The sequence below is a fragment of the Syngnathus acus genome, chromosome 9 (genome assembly GCF_901709675.1).
Source record: "Syngnathus acus chromosome 9, fSynAcu1.2, whole genome shotgun sequence".
In the NCBI taxonomy this organism is placed as follows: domain Eukaryota; kingdom Metazoa; phylum Chordata; class Actinopteri; order Syngnathiformes; family Syngnathidae; genus Syngnathus; species Syngnathus acus.
Window position 1 is genome coordinate 9,553,352 of NC_051094.1, and position 25,432 is coordinate 9,578,783.

The 25,432-nt window shown below is 42.4% G+C and overlaps 1 protein-coding gene across 8 annotated transcripts in view; it reads left to right on the plus strand.

Moving 5' to 3' along the window:
- The window catches only part of emid1 (EMI domain containing 1), a 39,599-nt gene that overhangs the window by 3,127 nt on the left and 11,040 nt on the right, over window positions 1-25,432 (plus strand). For all 8 annotated transcript variants that reach the window (XM_037258421.1, XM_037258420.1, XM_037258422.1 and 5 more), the window contains exons 2-3: window positions 2,811-2,924; window positions 3,745-3,848. In XM_037258421.1, coding sequence (XP_037114316.1) covers window positions 2,811-2,924; window positions 3,745-3,848 — 218 coding nt within the window. The remainder of the gene's footprint in view (window positions 1-2,810; window positions 2,925-3,744; window positions 3,849-25,432) is intronic.

A 25,432-nucleotide genomic window follows, 5' to 3' on the forward strand; every position in this document is an offset into this window, starting at 1 on the left:
TATGATAACATTGGTAAAACTACATCTAATGGCAGTCCAAGGACTTGGCACAGTAGTCAAGCCTCTTGCCACCCCCCTAATAGAAAAAAAATCACTGACACGTTTCCAAGCAGCATCTGCCCATGCAATTGCCAGCTTTTTTTCCTCTTCTCCCAGTCCTCGGCACAAAGTGTACTAAGCCGTCTCATGAAAGATGCAGGCTGTGGGCACTGCAGGGCAACCAGATGGGCCAACGCTGAGGATTTACCAGAATGTCATTTTCAAACACACTCCAGTAAGGGGATGTTAATGACTGTTTTGAAATAAACTAATGGGAGTGTTACTAGCTATGGCAACGAAGCATTGCAAAATAGTTCTTGAAATGACTCAACCTTGTATGACATTATTCATTTCATTGGATCTTACAGGAGACAACTGTGCTCTATAAAGACAGACAATTATCTTTACTCTCCCAGGCACAAAGAAGGAATGTATCCTTGTATGCTCCCATGCTTCCAGAAAGTATTATTCTCTGTTTTGTCATACGTCATTGCTCATTAAGGTAAGCTACTTCGGAAATTATTAAATGCTCTTCTTATTACCGGTGGAGTCACCAAAGTTGGTGCTTCCTCTGTGATAATTACCTAAGTGCAAGGCAAAGAGAGCAGGAGGCCATAAAAGTCATCCCCGCTAGTGGCAATCTTTAGCAGTTCCCAGGTACCTCCACATGTCCCCCCCACCCGGAGCCTGGGAAACTGATCTTTATCAGTCGGTCGTGGTGATAAATGGATGAGAATAGACCACCCCTGCACAATGCCGCTCAACTTAACCGGACGGATCACCTTCGCTATCATTTCCGTTAACGATAAGAAATATGTGTCCCCATGTGAAGACATTGGGATGTCATGCTGTAATCTTAGAGATATTTTGTTACCGACAATCTAAATTGCTGTGCTCAAAGAACCTCTTTTTCCGAGTTTCCTTATAGTTTTTTGTCGCTGCGTTTAATACGTCCTGTTGTAATGATTTTCTCAGTGTTTTATGTATGATTGGACTATGGAACACAAATTAAAGGATTCTAAATTAGAGATATTATTTGACTGGAGTGACCAATATGAAGTCCAATGCAATGCCATGTTATTAAAAGGCCTTGACCTCCACGGAAGACGACTACATTGGGAGATGGAAAAAAAACAGTTCATCACATCAGTAGAAGTCAAGAGTAGTTTCAATTATGTCATGTAAAAATCAGATATTTTAAACAATGTGTAGACCTTTGCTTTGTTTAACTATGGAAAGACCGGTTCAACTTTTCAGGAAAAATAGACAGCGACAGTGACTGACAGAGGAAACCAAGGTCAGCACGTATGAGCGTGATTGGAAGAGGAAAGTACGGAGAAGGAAAGGAACATACTGCATCATATGTCAAACATGGTGGAAGCAGTGTTATGACAGCAACATACAACGTCATAGACTAGATGCTGTGACTGATGGATTGTGAAAGACGATCAAGAAGAAGGTGGACTTCAGGTTACTTGATGTCCATCCCATTCTTACCGCAGTGAACTGATGTCAAATCGTTATCAAACTCTCCAAGGTTAAGTTGCAGTTAAATTGCTTTCAGAAGATTTCCAGTACGGATGTGCAGCCATAAAATCATCAACTTTAAGATTCTATTTGGAAACGATAGTCAAATCTAACAGGAGTGTTTCCAATTCTAGCGCAGATGGAAAACAGTCCCAACATGGTTAAGGTGTACCTAATTAAGTGCCTTGAGCGATTATACAAAGAGTTATAGTAGAGTGAATCTTTTCTTCAATCAGGCAGATCTATGTGTGCGGCCACCACCACATGTGGAGATTGTTAATGGGAGCTGCTTAGCATCCTCTGCCTTTGGCGCTTTCTTTTAGTTCCTCTCACACTAACATATGGTCATGCGTATTGACAAAGAGACGATGGTGCCCCCCCCCGCCTCCCTCATGCTTGCAAACACATTGGCAGCAGAACACACAAAATTCTGCGCTAAGTGGCCTACAGTTTCCTTTGTGGTTTTGAAATGGAGCTCACAGTTACAGAGCTGCGCACTTATTGATTGTGTAAACACACCGTGGTAATAGTTTGCCATGTTTGTCCTCCAGCCATCAACATGTGAATGTAATCGGGAGCTGTGTTTACATCATTGTTAATAAAATCATGGGAACACATCACATTTAACTACCTCAGTGTGTGATTGTTTTTTTTTTGTGTGTGTTACGACACAACCCCAAATTGCGTGATGAGGAAACATTTATTTATTTATTTATTTATCTATTTATGTATTTATCTATTTATCTATTTATTTTCAATTGAATAAGCTTCTTGTCATGTCAGAGTGTATTTCACACTCCCAGGCACCGGGTGGGAAAATGTCTGACAAAGCTGAGAACACAGAGAGGACTCGTGACCTTGCATTGGCATGTGCTGAAACACTCCCATCTCAGTATGAGACCTCATCTGCTCTTCAGGATGACATCTGAGAGTTGAATGCAAATGAATGGACACAACAGTGTAAACAGGACTTACAATGCACTTGTGCATATCTCTTGGTGGAATTAAACCGTGCAAACACCATAAAGGAGTTCCAAAACAAAGGGCTGGGGGAGGGAGAACGGAATCAAGACAACGGGATAGTGAATGTGACCGTCAAGCTAATTTCCTGTCGTAAAGATGCCATGCGAGTGTCCTCGTAACTGTTTTCAGATGTACTACTTGAATTATTCACCTCCTGGAATGCTATTTTCATGTATCTCAAGAACAAAAGTGTCTTCAGATTTCTTTTTGTGTCCCTTCAGAAACTGGTGTCCTCATACGGTCACAAAGACAGTGAGTTGCCAGGTGCAGAATGGGACGGTCGTGCAGAGAGTTTACCAGACGTGCCGCTGGCCGCAGGGATGTGCCGGGGGCAGGTGAGCAGAATGCATTTTACGATTTTTTTTTTTTTTTTGGGGCACCCATTCATATAGACAGCTGCAGCTTTCACACTGCAATCTGAAAAATATGACCTTCAGGTGACTGTAAAATGATGACTCACCTCCAACCTGCCTTAGCTTACATTTTGTTGCCAACCAATACAGATTTCATAAGTGAGGTAAGCACCCTTTATTTGCCCCTCCGATCTGTCATCATGCTTTTTACACTTTGATGACAGCAATGCAAGTTCGCTTGCTTCACACTGTAACAAGGTTCGGCTGCCATGTGTTGAGTAGCTGTTTTTTTCTCCTGGAAGTCTTAAAACCTGGCACTCCACTCTTGAACAACCCGTTCACAGATGCCAGAATGTTCACAAAAACGGCAGAAATACTGAACAGTATTTTCAGTTCACATTCGCCCAAATTAGGAATAAACTTGTTCATTGACCACGTTCGGGTAGAACACTGGCATGTTTCTACCCGTTGATTGGTCAACTGGGATTTGTCCTTAGGATGTGACAAAAAAAATGGAATGGAAATAAATCATAAGATGCCATTACTTAAACAAAGCTTTATTCTTTCAGGAAACAGCTATACTACAAGAAGAGCATGAAATGTTGGCTGTTCCGCCCCTCCTTTTTTTAAACTTTGTTTACTTGGTCACATCCCTTTTCCTGACCCTTTGTCAAATTTATAGTCATTTGTCTGTGCAGTTCTCGTAACCACCACGGGCCTATTGTGCAAACAAAAGCTTGATCAAACTTTATTGTTCCAATATTTCCTGTGATGAATTGTGGGTCCATTTTGTATTTTCCAGCTACAGGACAGTTGTCAGACCATCCTATAAAACGGTGTACCGCACTGTGACCTCACTGGAGTGGAAATGCTGTCCAGGATTTAGTGGGACCGCCTGTGAAGAAGGTAAGTCCAAACAGGGGAAATAAAATCCATTATTATTATTATTATGAATAAACAATGATGATAATAAGGTGTATAGTAAATGAAATACTTCAGCCTTGTTTCATCAGGTTAAATTGAGCTGCTGCAATGTTGCCATGGGTCTTTAGTGTGGTTTTGTGGTGTGGCTGGAAATAGTCATCATCCTCTCAAAGTGCCATGGCTGTTTTCTTTTTGCCACCACAGTAGCCGCTTGAGGTATGCGCACATGTGTAATGTCTTTCCCCGGGCACAGGCACCCATGCACAGACTGTCTCGGAAGGTGGGTGGATTGTCTATTTAGGTCCGCACTTGTCTGGGGGTCACAAATTGTCATGCTTTTGTGATTTAAAGCAGATTAAGATTGAGGTGGTCACTTTTTGATGAAAGCAGGGCCTGTTTGTCCAACAACCTGCAGGTGAGCTCCACGTGATCACAACAGTCACAATACAAAAACGCCAAGTTCACTAGCGGACTAGACTTAACAAAAGCAGCGTAGAGAGGAAATGATCCAATTAAGTTGTTTCCAAAGGAGATTCCCCTCCGGTTGTCATGGCAGCAGGGGGCTGTTGAGCCAGCAGGGATACTGGGATTAACCACTTAACTGAGCTCTGTTTCGGGTGGCTCAGATCACAGTCTGCGCTGAGTAGACGTGACACTTTCCATTGACGGGGGCCTTACGCTCTGGCACGGCGGACGCTATCCAGGGCCACCGGCGCTTTGTTCTGTCCGCGCCATGTGAGCAGAAACGCGACGGGGACCTCAGAACCTGAGAGCGCACTGCCGCTCGCCTCATTCACAGCTTGAAGCCTAAATAAAAGCCGACCACATGGGCAAAGCTCAAACACGGTGTGGGCTTAAATCTGTTGCCACGGAGCAAAGTGAAAGCTGCACACGCAGTTCAATGAGTGCAAGTTTGAAAGGTAACTTCTTAATATCTGCTTGGGACTCCGCCCATCTGTTTTTCTTTTTGCTTGCTACTTTTTGTATATATTTTTTTACCTTAAATTCAATTGATCTAACTTGTTAAGAGAAGCACAAACATCCTGTGTGCCTTTTAAGAATTCACTCCAAGATAACATTCTACTAATCTCATTGAAAAATATATTGTACCTTTGACAGGCCTCTCCATCCCATCATCCCCATTGTTCTGCTTGTCAGACTGTGGAAAATGGGTATGATCCGCTCATTTAGTTTGACCCCCCCCATCGTTCTTTCATTGGGGCCACCCCAGGTCACCACTGACTCCAAGTCTCAGTATGCATTATTACAGTATTAACATCCTGGCTGCCTTAGGGTGTAAACCGTGCACATGCCGACAGTGCTCTCACTGATGTGGTTAAAAAGAGATGAGAGTTGTTTTCTTTTGTGTCCGTCCGTTCTCACCAGCCCCCTGCCTTCCAGCAATCGACAAACATAAGTCGAGATAACATGTCTCTGTTTTAGTTTTGCGTTTCCCAAAACCAAGGCGGCAGCAGCAGCAGCATGCTGAGATAAATGAGGGAGGATAATACGGAATGATGGTGCCATGCTATGCTGTCACACAAGATTTCAGGCCTAATCGTATTCTGACTTGTAAAGCAAAACATGACATCACATCAGGGTTCATAACCAAGCTTGCACTCCTTCAAAGTCCATGCGGGGTAAGATAACACTACATCCAACATGCGCGCTTTTTCTGACCGTCTCACCCCCCGACCTCAGGCTTTGGCTGGAATTCCAGGCCAGTGGTGTAATTACTGACTTCTAATTGTTTTCTATGAGGTTTGGGAGATATTGTCTTACCTCTGGACCGCGAACATAATGGTCTTTTATCGCTGATTGAGTCCAAAGGAGAAAAAAAATGTCTAAGTATTTGCAGATGGGGGAAATTTCATAGGCTGCCAGGAGTCGGGATTTAATGTATGCTTGGTTAGCATTGGCATTCCATAGAAGTACGGTAAATGCTTCTTTTCAGATGGCATAGCATCCACAATAAATATGAAAATTAGACCTCATTAAGAGACAACGACATCAGGATGGATTCAATTTTTCAAGTTGGATTATAAATATTTTATCCTCATGCTAAAATGAAGCTGGTTGCCAAACGTTATCTTCTCTTGAGACCGTGACTATCGACGACACTCGATACCTTGCTTGTGATGGATTGACAAGAGCCATCAAAGACATGAGCAAACCGTTTCAGGTGGGGGTAGGAGGTGGGCAGGGGGGCTGCCAGGCTCCCGGTGGGTTAATTTACGCACGAATTAACATGGCTGTCAAAGCTCCACCGCAGGGGGTACTCATCAAGACATATCTCAAAGCCATGCGGAGGAGGCCGCGGTTTTTCAGATGCAATTTGCGGTATGGCCGGGAGGCTGAGGCGCGTTGTCCTTAATAATCCGCAGAAACCTAATCTGTGTTTTCACAGCTCTGCCTGGCCTTATCACCGGCATACACACTAAACCCCGTGCTTTAAACATCATTCAGTCACACTTTGCAAAGCAAGAGTGGGAGTGCGCATGAATGTTATATGTGCCCGCCAAAGTGCGAATGAGGGTTTGGAGGCAGGAAATGTTGCGTACGAGGATTTGTTCAGTGACAGATGCAGCTGTTTGGTGTGATTAGTTGCTGCAAGGTGGCAGGCTTTAGTAGCTGTGAGTAGAGGAAGACCAGCCTGAGGTGAACTAGAGCAGATGATCTCCTCTCCCACTACTACAACAAAGCTATGAATATTTTAAAACTGCCAACACATCGTCCATTCAAACGCCAGACTCTCCTGGAGGCATTGCCGATGTTTCCGTGTTTGGCTTCTTGTCAGTCGAGGTACACCCCCCCCACACACACACATAGTCCCGATGTCCTTCCGAAGTCTGCAGAGAGACACAAAACGCAAACATGCATTGAGGTCGGCAGCTGCAGAAATGCCGCACAGCAGCTGATCTTCCTGGTGTCAATGGCAAATGCAATGGCAAGTGTTGAGACCCAAATTGGAAGCAGCTGAATCTGAGGTGAAGCGGCCTCACGGCTCCAGATGAGCAAGCGGCTTTCTCTGGCCCACCAGGCGTCCCTCACGGGAAGCGACTGACTATTTATTAAATTTAACAGATCCACCACTGACAAGTCCAAATTAGCATAACGCCAGTAGATACTAGCAACACTATACAGAGTATATACAAATATTTTTTTTTTATACATATATCTTTTCACACACTGTGATGTACTTGGAGATGACCAACACAACAGACTTAACAAGCCGTCCACCAGTAATGTGTGAGATGGATTTCAATATTTTGTTCTACACTTAATGGCACGGCACATTTTATAGATTTCATGTGACGTGCAAACTTTCCAGATCAGTCTGCCTTGAATCTGAGTTAAGTTTTATGTATCTGGCTGCTGAGCTGGAAACGGCAATTCCGCTCACTGATTTATTTATTATTTCCCAACACTTCCCCTGGGAGCTCATTCAGATCTGTTTTTCCTACACTTAGAAAGAAAGTGGGCCTCGTCAGCAGTTCAAAAAATAATAATAATAATAATAAAAATATATACCGCCACTGATATTGGATAAATGTCCCATAGCAAGAGTCACTGCTACCAGATCCTTTTTTTTTTTTTTTTACTGTAGATGGATATTTGAAAACTCTTTTGGCAGAATTGCTAGCGTTTAATTTAAATTGGTTGCTTTCTTGGAACGAACTTGGTTTTTAAGCATAATCCACAAATGTTCAAAGCATTGGAGTCTTTTAGGAGGGCCATTCTAGAAGTATTTTTTATTTCGATGAGATAGCCATTCTAGAAGCTTAATGTTTGACTGCTTTCTCCATTTGGGGACTCATTTTAGTGTATGTTTGAGATCATGGTCTTATTGGAACACCCAATTGCCCATATTGGCAGATAAAATATCAGTCTAACTTGAAGGTGCATTTTGAAGCAGGAAATTATTTCTTGGTCAGCCCCAATGGTGATGAAAATGTTAACTGTGCATACTGTCGTAACACATTATTCATACTATACTTAATACCATATGGAAACTGAATACACGTTAATGGTAGCCTTTTCTCTTCTTGGTTAGATTCTTAGCTCTTTTAAAAATGTGCATAAGATTTCTACGATCTCACTCATAACCAACTGTCCAGCTCATTATTATTCTTGCCTTTCTTTAATACAACCAGTACTGTCGCTCTATTTTTGTGACTTTTCTTTCCGCAGAAATTGCTTTTATTTGTCTTTTGAATTACATCTTTTAAGAGACTCCAACAGCGTCTTTCTGTTTTTGCATGAATGATTGACTTACTTAATTGAATTTATTTGATTCCTTATGCTGTAGTAGTCAGTGGTTTTATACACACCACTGGTTTTCACGACGTAGCTGCTTGTTTGGCTCTGTTCTGAGCTCTTAAACACACATTGTATAACGTCGATTGATTCTAAGTGGGTGGGATATTATGGAGTCGACCTTGAAGCCGCCGCTCCCATGTACTCTCAACCACAAACAAGCCACATCACACGCATTTTACTGCGGTTTGTAGTGGTGACATCACTTATGGGCGCTCAATCGCAGACCTCCCTAACTACACCCCCCCCTCGGGTTCAGTCGCCTCTTCCCAGCCAAACTTTGAATGCAACAGTTGACTCTGCTTGTGCTGTGAGTTTAACCGCTGCGTTGGTTCCCATCTGTTCACGTGGCGTCTCATTCGATGCCGAGCAGGGATGAGATGAGCGGTGCTGATGGTTACGATTAGTTCTGGACGAAAAAGGCGAGTAAAGATGATCTGCGGCCGCGTGCTTGAGTGCTCGGCTTTGAATAGTCTCCAGCAAAGATAAATGACTTCACTTCAAGGGCCAGACGAGAAGAGTGGAGCGCAACACTACGTGCCTCTAAAGCTCAAGTGACTGATATACTTTATGAAGCTGTTGGATTACATGGCAAACAAAAGCGGGATTTACAGGAAGTGCGAGGAAAAATATAACTACAGGATTGTGTGACTTTCCAGGATTTCCACCGTGCCAAGTATCAAATCATTCAACAAACACTCCCAAATTTGTGAATGAATCTTTGCCCAAGGACTGTGAGGTATTGTTGGCCCAGTTGACATCAATGAGATGATCTGTCTATGCAATGATGCTAATAATTGCTCCAAAAATACTGTCGTCCTCTAATTGCTTAGGGATTAGAACCTTACTAAGTCATATTCCATCTGGAGCATTTTCAAGTATTATGAGTCCAACCCTGGAATCTTTGCTGCCTGAGGAGCTTTTTATTAACCACCTTGACAACCTCAAGTATAGGTCCAATAAGAAAGCACCACTCAGGTTTAGGTCATGGAGCAGTTCCTCTTAATCATGCCCTTCAAGGTCTCACTGTCATTGCTCACATGAGAATTGAAGTCCCCGAGCAGAACAAGGGGAGTCTCCAGCCGGAGCGCACCCCCTCCAAGGACTCCACATAAGTCAGGACCTCGACCCTTCACACACATAGCTTTTACATTTCTTTCTTAATGTGGCTCCATCTGTTGGAATAAAAGCTAAAAAAAAAAAAAGCATGAGCGAGTGAGATTCCAACTCTTAAGTGTTCTGCGACATTGGAGGAAGAATTTTTGCTCAACTTGCAATGTATGACCTCGGGGGAACTTGCCATCAGGAGTTCCACTGTGCTACTTGCCATCAGGAGTTCCACTGTGCTAATTTCCCCGCTGTGCAAAATAATGCTAAATTCTTGTTGAATCATTCTGATTTCACTTTTCTGTCATGCTCACTTGTTTTATGCATTATTTTAGGGCCACAGTCCATTTCACTATCATGCGGAGAATCCCACCACTCTGTTATGTTTCATAACAAGTGAAAGTACCATTTGCATCCATAGACCATGTGAGGCATGCCCCATTAAGCAAAGTGTTTGTTTCTGCTTTGCTCTTTGGCATTTCCTCGGGTCACGTCCTTTTTTTACTTGAACAAATTAGCCAGTGCAGGCGGCCATGTGAAATTTAGCTGCAAAGCATCAACATCGAGTTTGCAGAGCATGGCACTTTCTGGCACCTTCATCCTTGGAGGGACATCTTGTTTTGATTACCTCGGGGGAGCGTTGTGGACTTTGTGTTTTAGTGGCCCACGTCAGGAGGACGTTGTTGCAGCAGACAATGTTGGGGGGCCTAGCGAGGTGATCTCATTAACTACAGGACGTACCCTTGAACCTCGAAACCCAGTCTTGCATTCCGCCCTTTCCACTGCCCCCATGGGACTCATCCAGGGAGCTGCACCAGGGCTATTGTTTTGGTTGGACCTATGCCACGTCCACAACGTGCAGCCAGCATTGTGCATGATGACCTCCTCCGCCTCTATCAGCACCATAAATAAAGTCCAGAACATGTGTCTGCATGTTGCTGCTTCCCGAGGTAATTATGCCAACTCAGTCACAGTCTGAGGCCAAGCTGCAAACACACCTTCAAAAACATACCTGTTCTTATCAGCATACATCCACACAAAGAAGGATGCTTTGCTTGCTCGTCAGAGAGTTTAAAAAAAGATCCAGCACAAGACACAGGCACAGATTTTGCTGCCTGTGTTTTATCATAAGCACACACACACACACCAGCTGCATTTGTTCTGTGACACATTGGCAGTAAATCGCAGCTAATGTGCCAAATTTGGAGCGCTGTCCTGTGGATGAAACCACGATGGACGAAGATTATGTCATGCACTATTATTTCTCTTGGCAGACCTTCACGCCCTGTCCAAACTGTGAGACACCGTGCTGCACACCTAGCTCGATCCAACTCTACGACTGTAATGTTCCGTACGCAATTTGAGGGAAAAGTGGATGAAAACGTTGTTGGTGTAACTATAATTTGGTGCTCTGTTCTGGACCGATGCAATTTCTGTCTGCTACATTGAGAATTATTCACCCATTTGGTCTAGGTTTATTTAACTTTTCATAATGGCATGTTTATCACTAGACTAAAAGTTGACCAGACAGAGAAATATTCACTGCAGATGATAGAATGCAAGAACGCGATTGCCAAACCAACAAAGAAACAAACAAATATTTTGAAATAACAGATTACATTTAGTTGGTTTTGAATAAATCACATTTATCATGTCTGACGAACACAGCCTTTGTTCCCATAACCAGGGCCTGACATATTTACAACATTAGGTAATGAAGTATGTCAGAAAGTAAACCTAACAGAGAAGGATCTGGCCCTGAGCACACAAGTGGTTTTCAACTTATTTGGGCATTAACTATCATTATGTCCAATTTAGACATTATGGCTAACCTTAGCTAAGTCTTTTAATATGAATCCTTCACTTTCCTGTCTAAACAACTTGAGTGACTTGGGTACACAAAGACCTGCTAGAAGAGCAATACAAGATCTCCGGCCACATGGGTCCTGACCCCAAGACAAAACGGAAGGTCTTAAAGATGGAGTTCTTTTGTTATTCCTTCCCTGCTTGTGCTCAGCGAGGAATAGTCTAAAGCGAAAATGATGTCATTCTACAGGTGCCAATTCCTTCAAGTTCTGTGTTGCTTAAAAAGTGCAAATCAGATGTTATGTTTGGACTGTGAGGGACGCCTTATCCTCGCAAGGGTCATAGGTATGCTGGGACCTACCCCAGCTGGCGTTGGGCACAGACGAAATAATAACCATAATTAAACATAAAAGGCCAATTTTATGAAATGTTTCATTACAAATGAGATATAAGGCCGTCTTTAACAGTCCCACCCTACTGGATAAAATTGTCACTGCAAATAAACAATTGGAAGTGACTGTTTGTTCAGAATAATGAAAACAACATTATTCATTTGTGTATGAGTGTTAGCGATGTCCCAACAATTTCTTTTCTGGGTTTGGGTTAGATTCCTTAGAAATGGGGTGAGTACACTGTGACCTTAATTAGTTATGGAGTATCAGCAAAACAAAGACAGCACCGTCAACATTTCAAAAGATTGCCAGAGATAAAAGTACATGTATTAAATAAAATGGTCACCATTACCATAGTTTCTCAGACTTTTGTTTTCTATTCTCTCATTTTGGCTCCTAAGCTTATCTTGGAGGCCAGAGTGGATCCTGTTGGGAATTCAAAGATGTCACTTGAAGTTAGAGTAAAGACTTCAACCCATGTTCTCGCTTGAGATTATTTTCACAGGATAAGAGCCCACTGCTCATCCTCTAATGACTCATTTGCAATATTATTCCAATATTAATTCGCAAAGAAAAGCAGCAACATGATAGAAAGTCAAGTCATCACACAAAGGTAGAAAGCCGAGGACTCGGTGTGCTTTTTGGGGTCTGGCGCTGGAAAGGCTGACCTAGTTACTCATAGTTCAAGGAGAATGGGTTCTGGAAGTCCAGTTCTGCATTGAAGCCAGCCTTCCTTAGGCACGGCCATTACATACAGCTGCAGCTGATAAATATAAAGATGATTTGTTTTTGTTTTTTTAATCTATCACCTTGTTTTCTCATCTTCATCATGTCCAGGTCTGACTTGGAGACATATGGCCTCAAGTGTGTGTGATGTGTATTGCACTTTATAACCGCTCATTAATCCAATATAAATATCATTTTTATATGGTATGAGGGAAAAGGCTCACATCGTTTTTACAGGCAAAACTAGACCCTTCCATGACACTCTTATGACTTAGACATCCCAATTCATGGAAAATCACGAGAGGCTTTGCATAAGCGAGACGGTTGGTTGCCTTGTGTGCGCTTGTCTGACATAGTGTAGGTAATCTGTAATGACAACGAAGTTGGGCAGCCAGCAGCTCTCTGGCTGCTAAGAAGCTTGCTGACAACTGGAAGGCTGAGAAGGAGGTGAATGTTGGATGGATTTCTCTGTCTGTCATCTTCCACGCTACACATCGACACTCCACTGTTATTACGCTAATGGCAGGATTGAATGAATGACACGCAGACTGATGGATTGCAGGGACACATAGATGGATGGATAAATGCATGGATAAGTGAAATAATGGATGAAAAAACATCACTACTCTGTAGATGGACGGACGGGTGGATGGACGGATGATGATTGGAGTTTGAAAATAAGTCTTTTGTGACACTTGTCCTGAAACTCCACTGATATGTTTCGTATGTAGAAATAATAGTCAGGATTTAACTCTCATGGCCTCATAAGGATGTGGAGGAACTCTGAACTGAAACAATAAAATAACTTCCACTTTCCAATTGCCATGGAGAATTATCTTAGCGCAGATGATGTCATATGCAATTACAAAACAAGCCTTCAAAACAAAAATACGTTTTTATTGTGACCTGGCTATATAGTCATGCAGTTTTATGCAGATGCGGTGCCAGAGTATTGTGAGGACAGTTTTTTGTGTGTCAATAGTGTAGATTGTGTTTGCCTGGAGAAACAACACATTCATCTGTTTGATGCCAAATTCTTACCTGCTGATTTGCCTGCTCTACATAACGCACACTGTCTGATAATGCCACAGAAGAGGAAGACACACACGCACACACACATACACACACGTGAACACTTTGAGCATGGCTTCAGACATGTTTAGTTGAGTTAATCCAAATGTCATCACCAGCCGCCATGACTACAACTTTGTTGATAATTAATAGCAAGTCTCTTGGACGATGTAACCGAACATGAGTGAAACTCCAAAGTTCTCCAAAGAACAAAACCTCCCCTTTTTTTTTCTGTCGATGAAACTTTGATAATTTATTTTGACCTCGTTGACTAAATGCAACTGCCGAGTTCTAAATTATGTTTGTTCTGATGCAATAATGAAATCACAAAGCCATCTGCAATATATCTGAGGTCCTAAGCGCTTCCAAATGCTGGGGTTTTTTCCCTCATGCATCCTGAAGCAGTAAAACAATTAAACAAATACAAAAGGATCTGAGTAAAGTCATGCTTTTACGTACAAGTGACTCTTGTTATTCCCCTTGGGATTGGAATGTGAGTAACATTCATACAAAAGAGCCAACTTTCGAGTATACAGTGTGTTCTTTTTGTCACCTTTTTGTAATTTCAAAATACTCTGCAGCCAGGACAGCACGATTTTTTTTCTCCCCTTTTGATTTCCATTTTTTTGGTAGTGGAATTTGGAATAAGTATCACAAAAAAGTAAAGCACACTTGCGAAGTCACTCCTTGTGAAATCGATCTACCAAATAACTAAAGGTTCCCGTGCTCACCTTCCGATGTGGTTATGATCGTAAAACAAAATTCAACCTGTTTTATATTTCCAAATGTGATGAAAAGCTTTTTTTCTTCTCCTCATGTACAGCGCTGCATTTCTGATATTAGGAATCTGCCGCTTGCATGTGAACAAAGCAACTTGTACTCATGCAGGGAAATTCTGGATGCTACAAGAGTGTCTACTGTGGAGTTTTCCTTGGACTTTTTCTTTGCCTCCATCAGCACTTTCTCACACTGTGGGTGTGAAGGAGTGTAGGGAAGACTGTTGTTGTAAAACGTACTGGGTGCCAGCATAGGGGCGTTTGGAGAGAGGAGCTGGGGTTCTTTTGTAAGCACGCCACACCGGGTCCGGCTGGATGGTCGGCAGACCCTCATGGCCCTGCACCCATCGTGCGCTCTCTTTTATTAGCTGACACGGGCAGCATGATTGATGGCGCAGTTGTTAGCTTCTCATCTGGCCTGTTGTTTGTCCGCGATGAGGAGGCGTTGACGGCATGTTTCCCCGCTCGGCTGCTCCTTGTGTAATCTGTTTCCAGTCCTCTGCATGGCACCATCCCCTCGCGCTCTCTGTGTTTGTGTGTATTTGTGTGTTCTTTCATCATGATGCACATGTCTTCACTCTGTCAACTGTGGACATGTTGTACTGATAAGGCCAACGTTCTGGTGTGAAGTCAGAAGGATAAAGAGCATGAAGGGAGTGAGAACACTTCCTTCCGCTATCTCCTCTCCTTGTGTCTGTTACACCGGTCAAGAATTTCGGAAAAAAAAAAGAATTTAACCAGAGATGCAATAATCTGGTCTGTTTTTTTGTCCTCTATCAGGTTTTAATAATAATAATCATCATAATAATCATAATAATCATAATCATAATATATTGAGTTGGTTGGGCAACAGGCGTAATGTATTTTTTAAAATGTCAGCTAAAAATTACAATAGATCCATATTGTGCAAGATTTCTATAGGTTAAACTAAATTAAAAAAAAGAAAATATTTCCATATACCGATTTCAAAGCAAAGAATTTAGCGATCAAATTGTCTCACAGCTTTCTTAGCCATTTGAGCAGGGAATCAAATAACAGTGAGCGAGAAACACTGTGTTACCAAGCGTCTTCTTTGACTGCATCATCAGTCTGGCGTGCTGCTGCCAAAAATGAGGCAAAAAAAAAAATAAGCATCCCTACATCTGTTCTACAACTAGGAGCACTCCTTCTTCAGCTCATAAATCTCCCTTTGAAACAGAAAATGCCCCAAGGGAAACCACTGTTGATTTTAATGTTTGGCCTCAACTATTTTTTGTATTATTCATCCTATTTGGACTTGCTTAATGGATGTAATCAGGAAAATAAACAAAGTGCATTTTATCTACATGTGAGCAATAACATTTCCAGCTTTTTTCACTTCAGTCTTTCCGTTGTGTCACATTTGTCACGTACACATGCGATAAAATTGACATCAAAAGCGTTTTTCAAAATGTTACCTAAAAATGGCCACAATTAAGGCAAACAGCTGGCTATCAAAGTTAAATTGCATGGAAGCCAATCTCAAATTACTGCCGTGAAAAAAGCAAATGGTAGACTTTTAAACAGCATTTATTTTATTTTCAATTACAAAGAGACCAAGCAGTTTATTTTGGGATTTTGCGTTTGTTGTCTTTTCATTGCTTTTAGCCGCTTTTGCCACATCAATGCCTGACCAAACACTCCACGACCCTCATCTCGAGCTGTAAAAAAAACAAAAATCTCCCTCCCCATCCCCTGTGTCTGTGTTTTTTACTTTAGCATCCCTTTGTTGAGCACAGAGAGCATGCGTACTTATCTCCAGTGGTGCAAAACACAAACACACCAAGTCCCTGCATGCACGAAGGCCCACTTTCTTCTCAGAGGATGTAGACATGAGACAGAACCTCATGTTGGAGAAACATTTGCCAGACCTGGGGTGTCGTCATTTCGGGTTTGGGTGGCTGCTTGTGTTTATGTCCATAAAAAGCAGACATGAAACATGTAGATTTAAAAGGACATGTGTGCAGAGGGTATATGAGGCTTACAATTGGCTGTCAAGCAAAATAGTCTTCCACATGTGCAAAAAAAAAAAAGAGCAATAATAGGACGGAGAAGATAATCCAGACCCAACAAGTGGGGCGTTTATTTTTTTTTGTGCAGGCCCAAGCTTGTTATCATGATGTTTATCTGCAGGTTACTGTGATAAAATCCCCTGGACATCATTGTGCTTATTTCCTGGGGGAACATGTCTTGTGAGACCAAGTTAGGTTAAGTACTTGTCATCACCACTGAGATGCTAGAGATAGCTTCCCAAATTCTTCCATTTGCGTAATCAGTATCATCCCTCGCACATAGCTCCTGGAGCCGGGTCACATGCACATGAAAGGAGATTGTGGCGGATTACCGACGAACAGGTTTGTTGTAACGGGCTAAAGGTCAGATATTATACGGATCTGCACCGCTGTTCAGAGGTCACCTGAGATCAGGTTTGTTTTGTCTGTAGTCTGCTTTACTGGATCTAAGTTTAGCCCTTGTAATGACTGTGCCGTGGAAACCAGATTGTGAAATTCATTCTTGAGGCTTCATTTTCAGTTGTAGTCCCCGAAGCGCTTTATTGTCATTGCCACTTGAACCTCGGTGCCGTCCATCAGTGAGCAGATTGACAGTGAGTGCTGTGTTGGATTATGCCAAATTTGACCCCCACCAGGTGCGACTCGCATTTTGACCGTGGTGTTCTATTCCACGGTGCCACCTGAATGTTTTGCAAGCTGAGCCTGAAAAAGTCAAGTCAGCTTTGATCCCACCCTGCGGCCCTGGAAGTAAGTGGGGTCTAATCCCCCAAAAGCCTTAAAAAGACACAGAGGAATGCCTGGCACACAGCACACCATTCACTCGAGGATTAGACTCAGCTCAGCATCACACTCTTACTTACTTCACTCCCGCTTCTTACTTATACTCGTGGAGTGTTTTAGTGTGTCTGTGCACTTTTACTTGTGTGTGTACACGTACGTTTACATGAACACTGGAATTATACTACTACATCAGGGGGTGTACATTGTTTTCCCGCTCTTGGCCACATAGAGAAAATTCAACAAGTGCTACGTTTTTGATTAAATAGGCCGGTGTGGGCAAAACGGTTATTCTAGTACTTATTTACGAAGTGCTATGTTCCAAAATGCTATCAATCGGTTTTCATTTTTCTGAGAAAACAATAATTTTTTTTTAGCCTGTCAATGTTGCAAACCTTGATTTATTCTGATTAATAAACACTTCACCACTCAGTCTTCATGAGTATATGATATCAACAAAAGTATTGAGATCCACGTATACTTCTTAAACAACTGATTAATTCATGGTTGGCTATCTTTTAGTTCATTTAAATCCCTATTCTTTAACTCGAATCATTTTCTACGCCGCTAAATTTGTATAACAGGTTTCAGACGGGCCTTACGCCAGTGCAAAAAAACATTAAATAAAAAGAAAGAACCATAAAAGCATGCTTGGTTGAGTTTAGTGTGAAACCGCCACCGCATCAAGCAATCCAGTATTCCTAATCTTTTTGCCTCTCAAAATTTCCACTTTATGAATAGATGGACGGAAATATTATATAAAGTGGAAGCTATTATAGCCGTGAGAGTGAAAGAAGGGGATTATAATAACCAAGTATTATAATATTAAATGTTGATCCTGACAGTGTATTCATATGTAAAAGAGTCATTCCGTTGATTATATGTTATTCAGTGAATCGGACTTGTCTCTGATGTTTTATAATCTCATAAACTCACAGTTATTCTTAGCAAGCGCTCCTCATGGTTTTCTGACATGTTGTCTTAAATGAGCTTTCTATTTGGGGAAAGAATAGGAGCTGTCTAAATCAAAGAGCATTTGAGTGTGCCAAGCTCGTATGTTTAACAATAGATATGACATGGCTTAAATCAAGCCCACAACAAAAGATTCGCCTCGCCCACTTGCAGAATGTCGGACACGTTAGACAGCCATGCTTTGATCAGGCGGATTTTTACTCTGCTTAATTAAAACGTTAATGTCGGGAGTTGCAAAACGAGATTCTGCAGGTTGAAGTCATTTTGATGCACACATACTATTTTTAAAAAGAATGTTGGCAATATGTATTCTTATCTTACAAGCTTTCATAAACTCCTCAAAACCAGGGTTATAATTAGCTTCTCATCTTAAAGTAAATACAAGTGGATGCTCACATTTTTGATGGGGTGGGTGTTCTAATGTTGGGGGAGTTATTTAAGATATCGAATGCCTCTTTCCCACATCTGCAATCTGACAGCAATTTCAGAACGTGTCATTGGACATTTTTCATCCAGACAAATCCCAAAGCAAGCCCCAAAAACGCCCCACTGGAATGATCCGAGGGGAAAATAAGAATTTAAGCGTTATACGAGATGTTCCCTCAATAGATGACATATCCAATTGTGGTGGAATTGGGCAATGTTGTCCAAAAGAAGTTAAATCACCAGGAAAAAAAAAAAAACATGACACATACGTGCTGTTCTCAGTTCATTTGGAGGCATGTGAGGAGAAGCAGGTTTGTGGTTTGCGATGAAAGCACGATTGTTCATTTATTATACGGTCCTGATGACTGCAGTTTGGCAATCCTGTCTTGGCTCAGGAAAGGCGCTCGCAGTCTCTGTCACACAGTGGATGTGCTCAACAAGCACTTTTGTGCTTGGTTGCCGTGGATATGTCTGCACATTCGGCAGAGACGACTCGACCGTTTCTTTTGTTTGCATGGCCGGCTGTGGACAGATTTAGCTTAGTGACAGCCCACTCCAATATTTACATGCACTCATGTCATATTACAAGACAGGAGACATCGTAAGTGTTCAGAACAGCCTCGGACAAGCCTACAGCGAGAGGCCGAGGATTCCCTCAGCCACTTCCTGAGTGTGAACAGCAGAAGACATGGACCGTGTTCGGATGTAAGCTTCGCGGATTGGGCCATGCTTGGCTACACCTGCGGACACGGAGCATGGAGAACTTGTCAATTGTAATTGGGGTCAGACGAAAGGGTTTCTTGGTCAGGAGTTCAGCTACATGGTTTCTTGAGAGCAGCTTCTCCTATTCCCAAGAGCAATGTTTCCCGGAGCAAAGGTTCATAAAGAATATAATGGCATGCCAACCAACAGAAATGTTACAAAAAGAGGACTGATGCGTTAATGATGTAGACATGCCGTCTGCCATCTAGTGGAACATTTAATTGTGCTTGTCATTATTTATCGCTGGCATAAATGTAGTGCTAACCTGGGTGATCCCCCATTATTAATGACTCCTGAAGTAGATGAATTGAGTCCATCACAAAGAAACACCATATTTAATACAAGCCATTTTTGTCGTTCTAAGGTAACATTTTATCCTCTTCTTGGCTTTGGTTTTCCGATTTTGAACTTTAGACTTTTCGTGAAATATTATCTGGTACTATAGAAAAAAATAGTGACGATACTTTTCGATATGTTGGAGTTTCTTATACTCTACAAGTACGGCTGTTAAATAAATGTGGTGCCATTAAACACACAATGTCTCCCTCTGAGACGTAGTATAAAAAGGGCTAAAAATAATACACTCTTGTTATACAAAGTACGAGAAATAACGATAACACGAGGCTTTAAAAGAGCACTTGTGCAAATAGTAAATGCCGCGATGTGAAATCGGGGATTGCTTGCAACATTTTCGGTTACACTGAAACATTTTTTGTTCAACTTTTGGCCTGATTATCACCTGTCAGGTGTCCAGACTGTTTGTGTTCCTTTCACCATTGACTTTCACAGCCAATATTGTCTGTGTTTCCAGATGGCAGGACTAACGATGAATGATGAAATTATGAACCACTATGAAAACAAGAACAGTTACAGTAAAACACAACCAGCTACAGCAACATTAATTTATATAGTTCATTATTTTAGTCCCAGAGTGCAGCTGCGAACAGCCCATCTAATATTTCAACAGCAAGAAATATATTGTTTCTGTGCGTTTATTTTGGACATCTTTTTCTGCTCTGTGTTGTTTTTCGAGCTGTTGCGTGTTGGCCAGCTGTGGCAGCGCGTTGAGGACAGAGGTTTCAAGGCTGCGGTGTGTCGGGAGTGTTTTATATAGAGAGGTCACCCGCGCTAAGCGGGCCACACCAAACCAGCAGTGGAGTGTGTGGTTTCTTGTTTTCACACAAATTTTCCAAGTGGCAGTTGGATCACAAAAAGAGGCAAGAGGGTCTCGCATCAATGGAGACGATGTCAACCACGCTTCTTGAACGAGAGGGAGTGCGTCACAGAGTTTAAGGTCGATCGGGGTCACCGCAAAAGCATTCATCAGGTGTCCGACTCTCTTAATAGAAGTGACGTGTGTATGTCGTGTTGTCGGCCCGTCGCATACTTTTATTAGACATCCGCTCCTTTCAAGTGCAGGAAATATTTGAAGACTATTGGATTGGGTGGCGCAGCTCGTCCCACCACATTTAAACTTAAGTTTGCAATTCAGCAGATGTGCCCACTGCTAACTTTAGCCACTTTACATGGACCGCACGTTTGTTTACATGAAAAAAAAAGGTCTCTATGTCACTGCTTGTTTGTGAGGGAGTGACTGGAGCAAGTGCAGATCCTTAAAAAAAACATGTCCTTAAGAGTCTTGGATTCTGCACATCAGTGTGCAGGGGTGCAGTTAAAGCAATGGAAGAATCTCCCTCCTGTTTCCTTGTCAGTGTCATACTGATCTGATTTATTCTGACTAAAGGAGGTCTGCGTAGTTGTAGCACAAAGTTGATGTCATGTTTTTCTTCTTCAGTCAATTCCAGAGAATCGTGAGGATTCTCAATGAGCCATTCATGACTTATTATTAAACAAATCCCTTGGCTGTTTAATAAATCCATCAGGCCACCAATCATAAAAGCAAGAAAAGACCACCAACATCACGAAGAAGTTTCATGCAGCCGTATAATTGATTGAGCTTTCAACGTTTTGTCATTTTGATTAAGAATTCGGGAATTCAAGCAAATTCTGACTTGGAACCAGCTCACTGGGTTTGTTTGATTATTCAGAAATTAAGCACAACATTCAACCACTAAGGCTATTTTTTTCCTGTCCAGGAATGCAAGTAAATATCTATAATTGGATGTATTAATCAGATTTTATGACATGATTATTAATGCTATTAATTTGGCATAAACCTTACATTGGATGCTGACCTATAAATTTGTTCAACTGAACAATATTGTCAGGCTTCCATCTGTTATTGGTTGAGATGGGTCATGAGACAACATTTACTGTCTGTCATAGAAAAACAGACCACCACCACAGCGTCACACCCCAAAACGAGCCAAAGCATAGGGGCTGGACTACCTGCTTAGTAATTAGAGGGGAAGATGTTAACTGTCTGCAGCGCTCCATTTTCCCATGATTAGTATCATTTGCAGGTATTCCCATCCATCTGGCCCAAAGCTCTACGGGGCGTTTTGCCCTGATGAAACCCTCTGCTGAGGAAGTGGGAGAATTAGGGGTGAAAGGGGAAGATTTATGAAAGGCATCCTGTTCAGAGAGGGTCTACCTAACCCACAGCTCCTGTCTGCGAGTGCCAATGGGAACTCATGTCTGTAGGCCAAACAAGCACGGCTGTCAGCAGTCAGCCCACTGGTCTGACCACCAGGCTTGGGGCTGCTCTGTAATTACACACCACAGCGTGCTGCTTGGAAGGGGAGGTGGAACTGAAAGCCTGTCAGTGCCGTCAGCATCACTAAAGGCATGTGTTGGAAAAACAGCCAGCGATGGAGAGCGGGAGACTGAGAAGGAAGGTGAGGTAAAGACAGCGCTGTCTGGCTTGAGGTGAGAAGCCTCCTCTTTCCTGTGAGAGATTACAGGGTGCGTGAGTTTAAGAACATCTGCATGGTCTGGACATATATGAGGAATGGGACTTATTTGTCCAATAGCCCAGAGTAGGATCATATTCACTTTGTGCTGACCAAATGGGTGAAACCTTGACCCACAGTGGTTAATGTGGACCTCTTAAGTCATCATTTGAGCTAGACATTCGACAACCAAGGTTTGGAAAGATCATTTTCTTTTCCAGAAGCAAAGTCCATAAAGAAAGAAGGACCTAACCGCAAGTATTATGAACATGGCAAAGCCAATATCATTGACCTCTCTTCCAAAATGTCCCCAGATGCACTCTAACATTTTGTAGGAAGTCTTCGTAGAAAAGCAGATGCTTTGATTTACCAACAATAATTAGATATTCATATAAATGGCAGGGATCAGGGATGGGCAACTTCAAGGATGGAAAGTGCCACAATTTTTCATCAGTGCTACTTTGGCAGGAGGGATAATGGTGTGTGTGTGTGGGGGGGGGGGGGGGGTTGGCATAGAGGAGCACGCACTTCTTAACCAGATACATGAGAAAAATGCCATGTGGACATAATACACACATCTGTTTCTTATTGAATCGTGCTCAAAACCTGTATAAAAGATCCAGAAATAACAATTATTATGAAAAAAATGCATTGTGTTTGTTTCTTGGGCACTTCTCTCTTCTTCGTTCTCTCATATGTGGGGCCTGAGAGGTGTTGCGTAATTTCTGCACAACTACGTGGGTGTCTGGGTGTGAGCAATGACAAACAGCAGCTCCTGCGTGAGTACGCTTGTTGTGTTTGTGTTTTATTGTCCTCCTGGTTTTCAAAACTATACAGTAGTAGAGGAATACCTGTTCATGAGTGCACATGTACTTTGCAGTGTTGTAGAACTACATCGATTCATACGGACTCATCGAATCCGACCTTTAAAGGTTTTGTCAAGGCGGAGTTGTCTTGACTCTTAACCGCACCTACTTTTGAGGCATTGTTTGCATCCTTGAGCATCCTTTTTACCAGATGCTGCCTTGGCTCAAGTGTCTGTGCTGCTTGATGAGGTGAGATGTGTGTGCTGTCGGCGGGGACCTCTCTGACCCTCCATGCTCTCACCTCAAGGTCTTAGAAACCTCCTTCGCAACACCTCCTCGACACTTGCATGCAGACCTCCATGCCCACTTGTTTTCCAATGCAACTTAAACATAAGGTATCGGTTTAGTTTAACTTGAATTTTCCTTGGGGATCGATTATGAGACCCCCTCAAGTGTAATTACAGTGAAGCCTATGGAGTGTGTGGGCTAGTACCTTTTCTCTGACGAAGAGGAGGTAGAGTTGCACTTGTGGAGGAAGCGGATGACTAAGTGTGTCAATCGCCTAATTAAAAAAGGGTGTTACCATGGGAAAAGAAAATAAACACTCAAGTTCAGATGCAGGTTTGCAATGCACAGAGCAGTAAGCCAGAGCTATAAGCAATTGATAAAAGCATTTTTTCAAAAAGCATAGCATAATACATAAATACAATCGCAAAAATCATTTCAGGGAGAGCTAGATGTATTTTGGAATGTCTACCGTGTCAAAAGTATTTAGCAATTTTTGTAATAAACGCCAGAAATGTTGAATTGCTTTGAATTCAATTGACTCACCCCAAAAAAAACTGCAGCTTTGTTGATACAGTAAGAACACCCACAGAACAAAATGATAGAACTATCAAAAATTATATAACATAAATTCAAGGTGTTCCAAAAGTCCCTACCTATACCCTTCTATTTTCTTTCATGCAGTGATACATGAAGACAGTTGTGAGGCTAACAGCATTTGAGAGCTTATGCGATGTTGGCAGTTGGCCCGATGGTGCAAAATTTGCTGCCTGGCAAGAGATTCTTCTATACTAGACGGTAGTTGAGGGCCAGTTTGACAAGCTTTATGATCACCACAATGCTCCATGGAAAGTTTCTCGAAACAGGATCTGTTCTTGACCAACCATAGGAATGGGAAAAATAATAAAATCACTTGACAGCAAATGTTTACAACTGAACGGAATATTAATGCGGGAGTTTCCACCCAACGACGTGTTGTCCTGTAAAGGATTTAAATGACCTGGATGAATGAGAATATCCACAAGCACGTCATTTTGTCTCTTTTAGAACTGATGACACAAAGTGTCCACTAAGCGTACGGATGTACTTTGTAGTCACTTTGCTCAGCCCAGTCCAGTTCGTCCTAGTTAGAAAGTTGTGCTTTCGGTGATTAGTGTGAGTGTGGGAGGGGGGTGGGGGATGCTCGGCAAAGCAGTGCTATTCATCCTGTCCGATGCTGTGCAGCGACAGAGACAAACACCCTCAGCGCCCACTAATGATGCTGCAGCGCTGAGCTCAGCTAATTGACCAGACAGAGATGGATCAGGAACTTTGTGCTCTGCTGTGTCTGCGAGCTGTAGTGTGTGCGTGTGTGCGTGCGTGTGCGTGCGTGCGTCTTTGCGCAATCACACTGGAGCAGGACCAGTGTGATTGCGCAAAGAGGGACACACCATTACCCTTTCACGATGGATCATTACAACAATCTAAACTTTCAGCGAACCTATAAAAACATGCTAAGATCTGCCATCAAAAAGTTTATTTTAAAAACTCTATTTCGTGTTCCTGCTATTAGAGAACAATAATTTTTGATGCGCGACTGTTTTTTATGAAATAAATGTTTGCCAAAAATGCGACTTACACTACAGCAATTTATTGTCCGAAAATTATGGTAATTGCAAAAAAAAAAAAAAAAACTGCACATGAGGCTTGGCAGGCCTATTAGTGAGATTCTGGCTAAACGACCTTCTGACCTTCATCTTCAACTATAAGCGTGATGTAAGGCAGCCCACACGCAAAAGACTTCTGACTTTTTAACAAGCCTTCTGAGGTTTGATAATTGAGGCGAGAGAAGATATTCGCTAAAATCATCTTCATATAGGCTACAACGCACAGTACTGTACAAGACATCATTCTGGTGTGGCGGTCAAATTGGGTTCACTAAGATCCGCACTCATCTCCATCTAGATTTTGCAGCCGCAGAGGAAGACATAATTCAAGGAGTGTTTACAAACAAATGACAAAGACAGCATGTGCAGCAGAATAGGACACGCACGACCCAGAGGCAGGAAGGCCTCTGGCCCACTGAACTCTCAGCGGGCTATTTCTCTAATGAATAGCCCTAACTGGCTCACTCATTAGGGCCCAGTGCACCGCGAGGGCAAGAGGCCAAATATATTCACGCGTTTATTTGACACCCATCCCCCGGTGGGGCAATTAGCCCATTGAGAAGCAATCATGAATGTCCATGAAGGGGCATGGTGGCATCCAAACAATGATGATGTTATGGTGTTGGATCCCGTGTGAAGCCTCGGAGGCAGGAAGGACCATCCTGCCTTTCATTGAACTCACTCAGGAGCTGGCAAAGAGATGTATTTCACCTTTGAAGATAAAGACTGGGAGTAATTGTGTAAGAAGAAGTGTGTAGGAGACATTTGTCCTTGTGCCAAATCCAGCTTATGGCTCGCACAATAACCCATGTGTG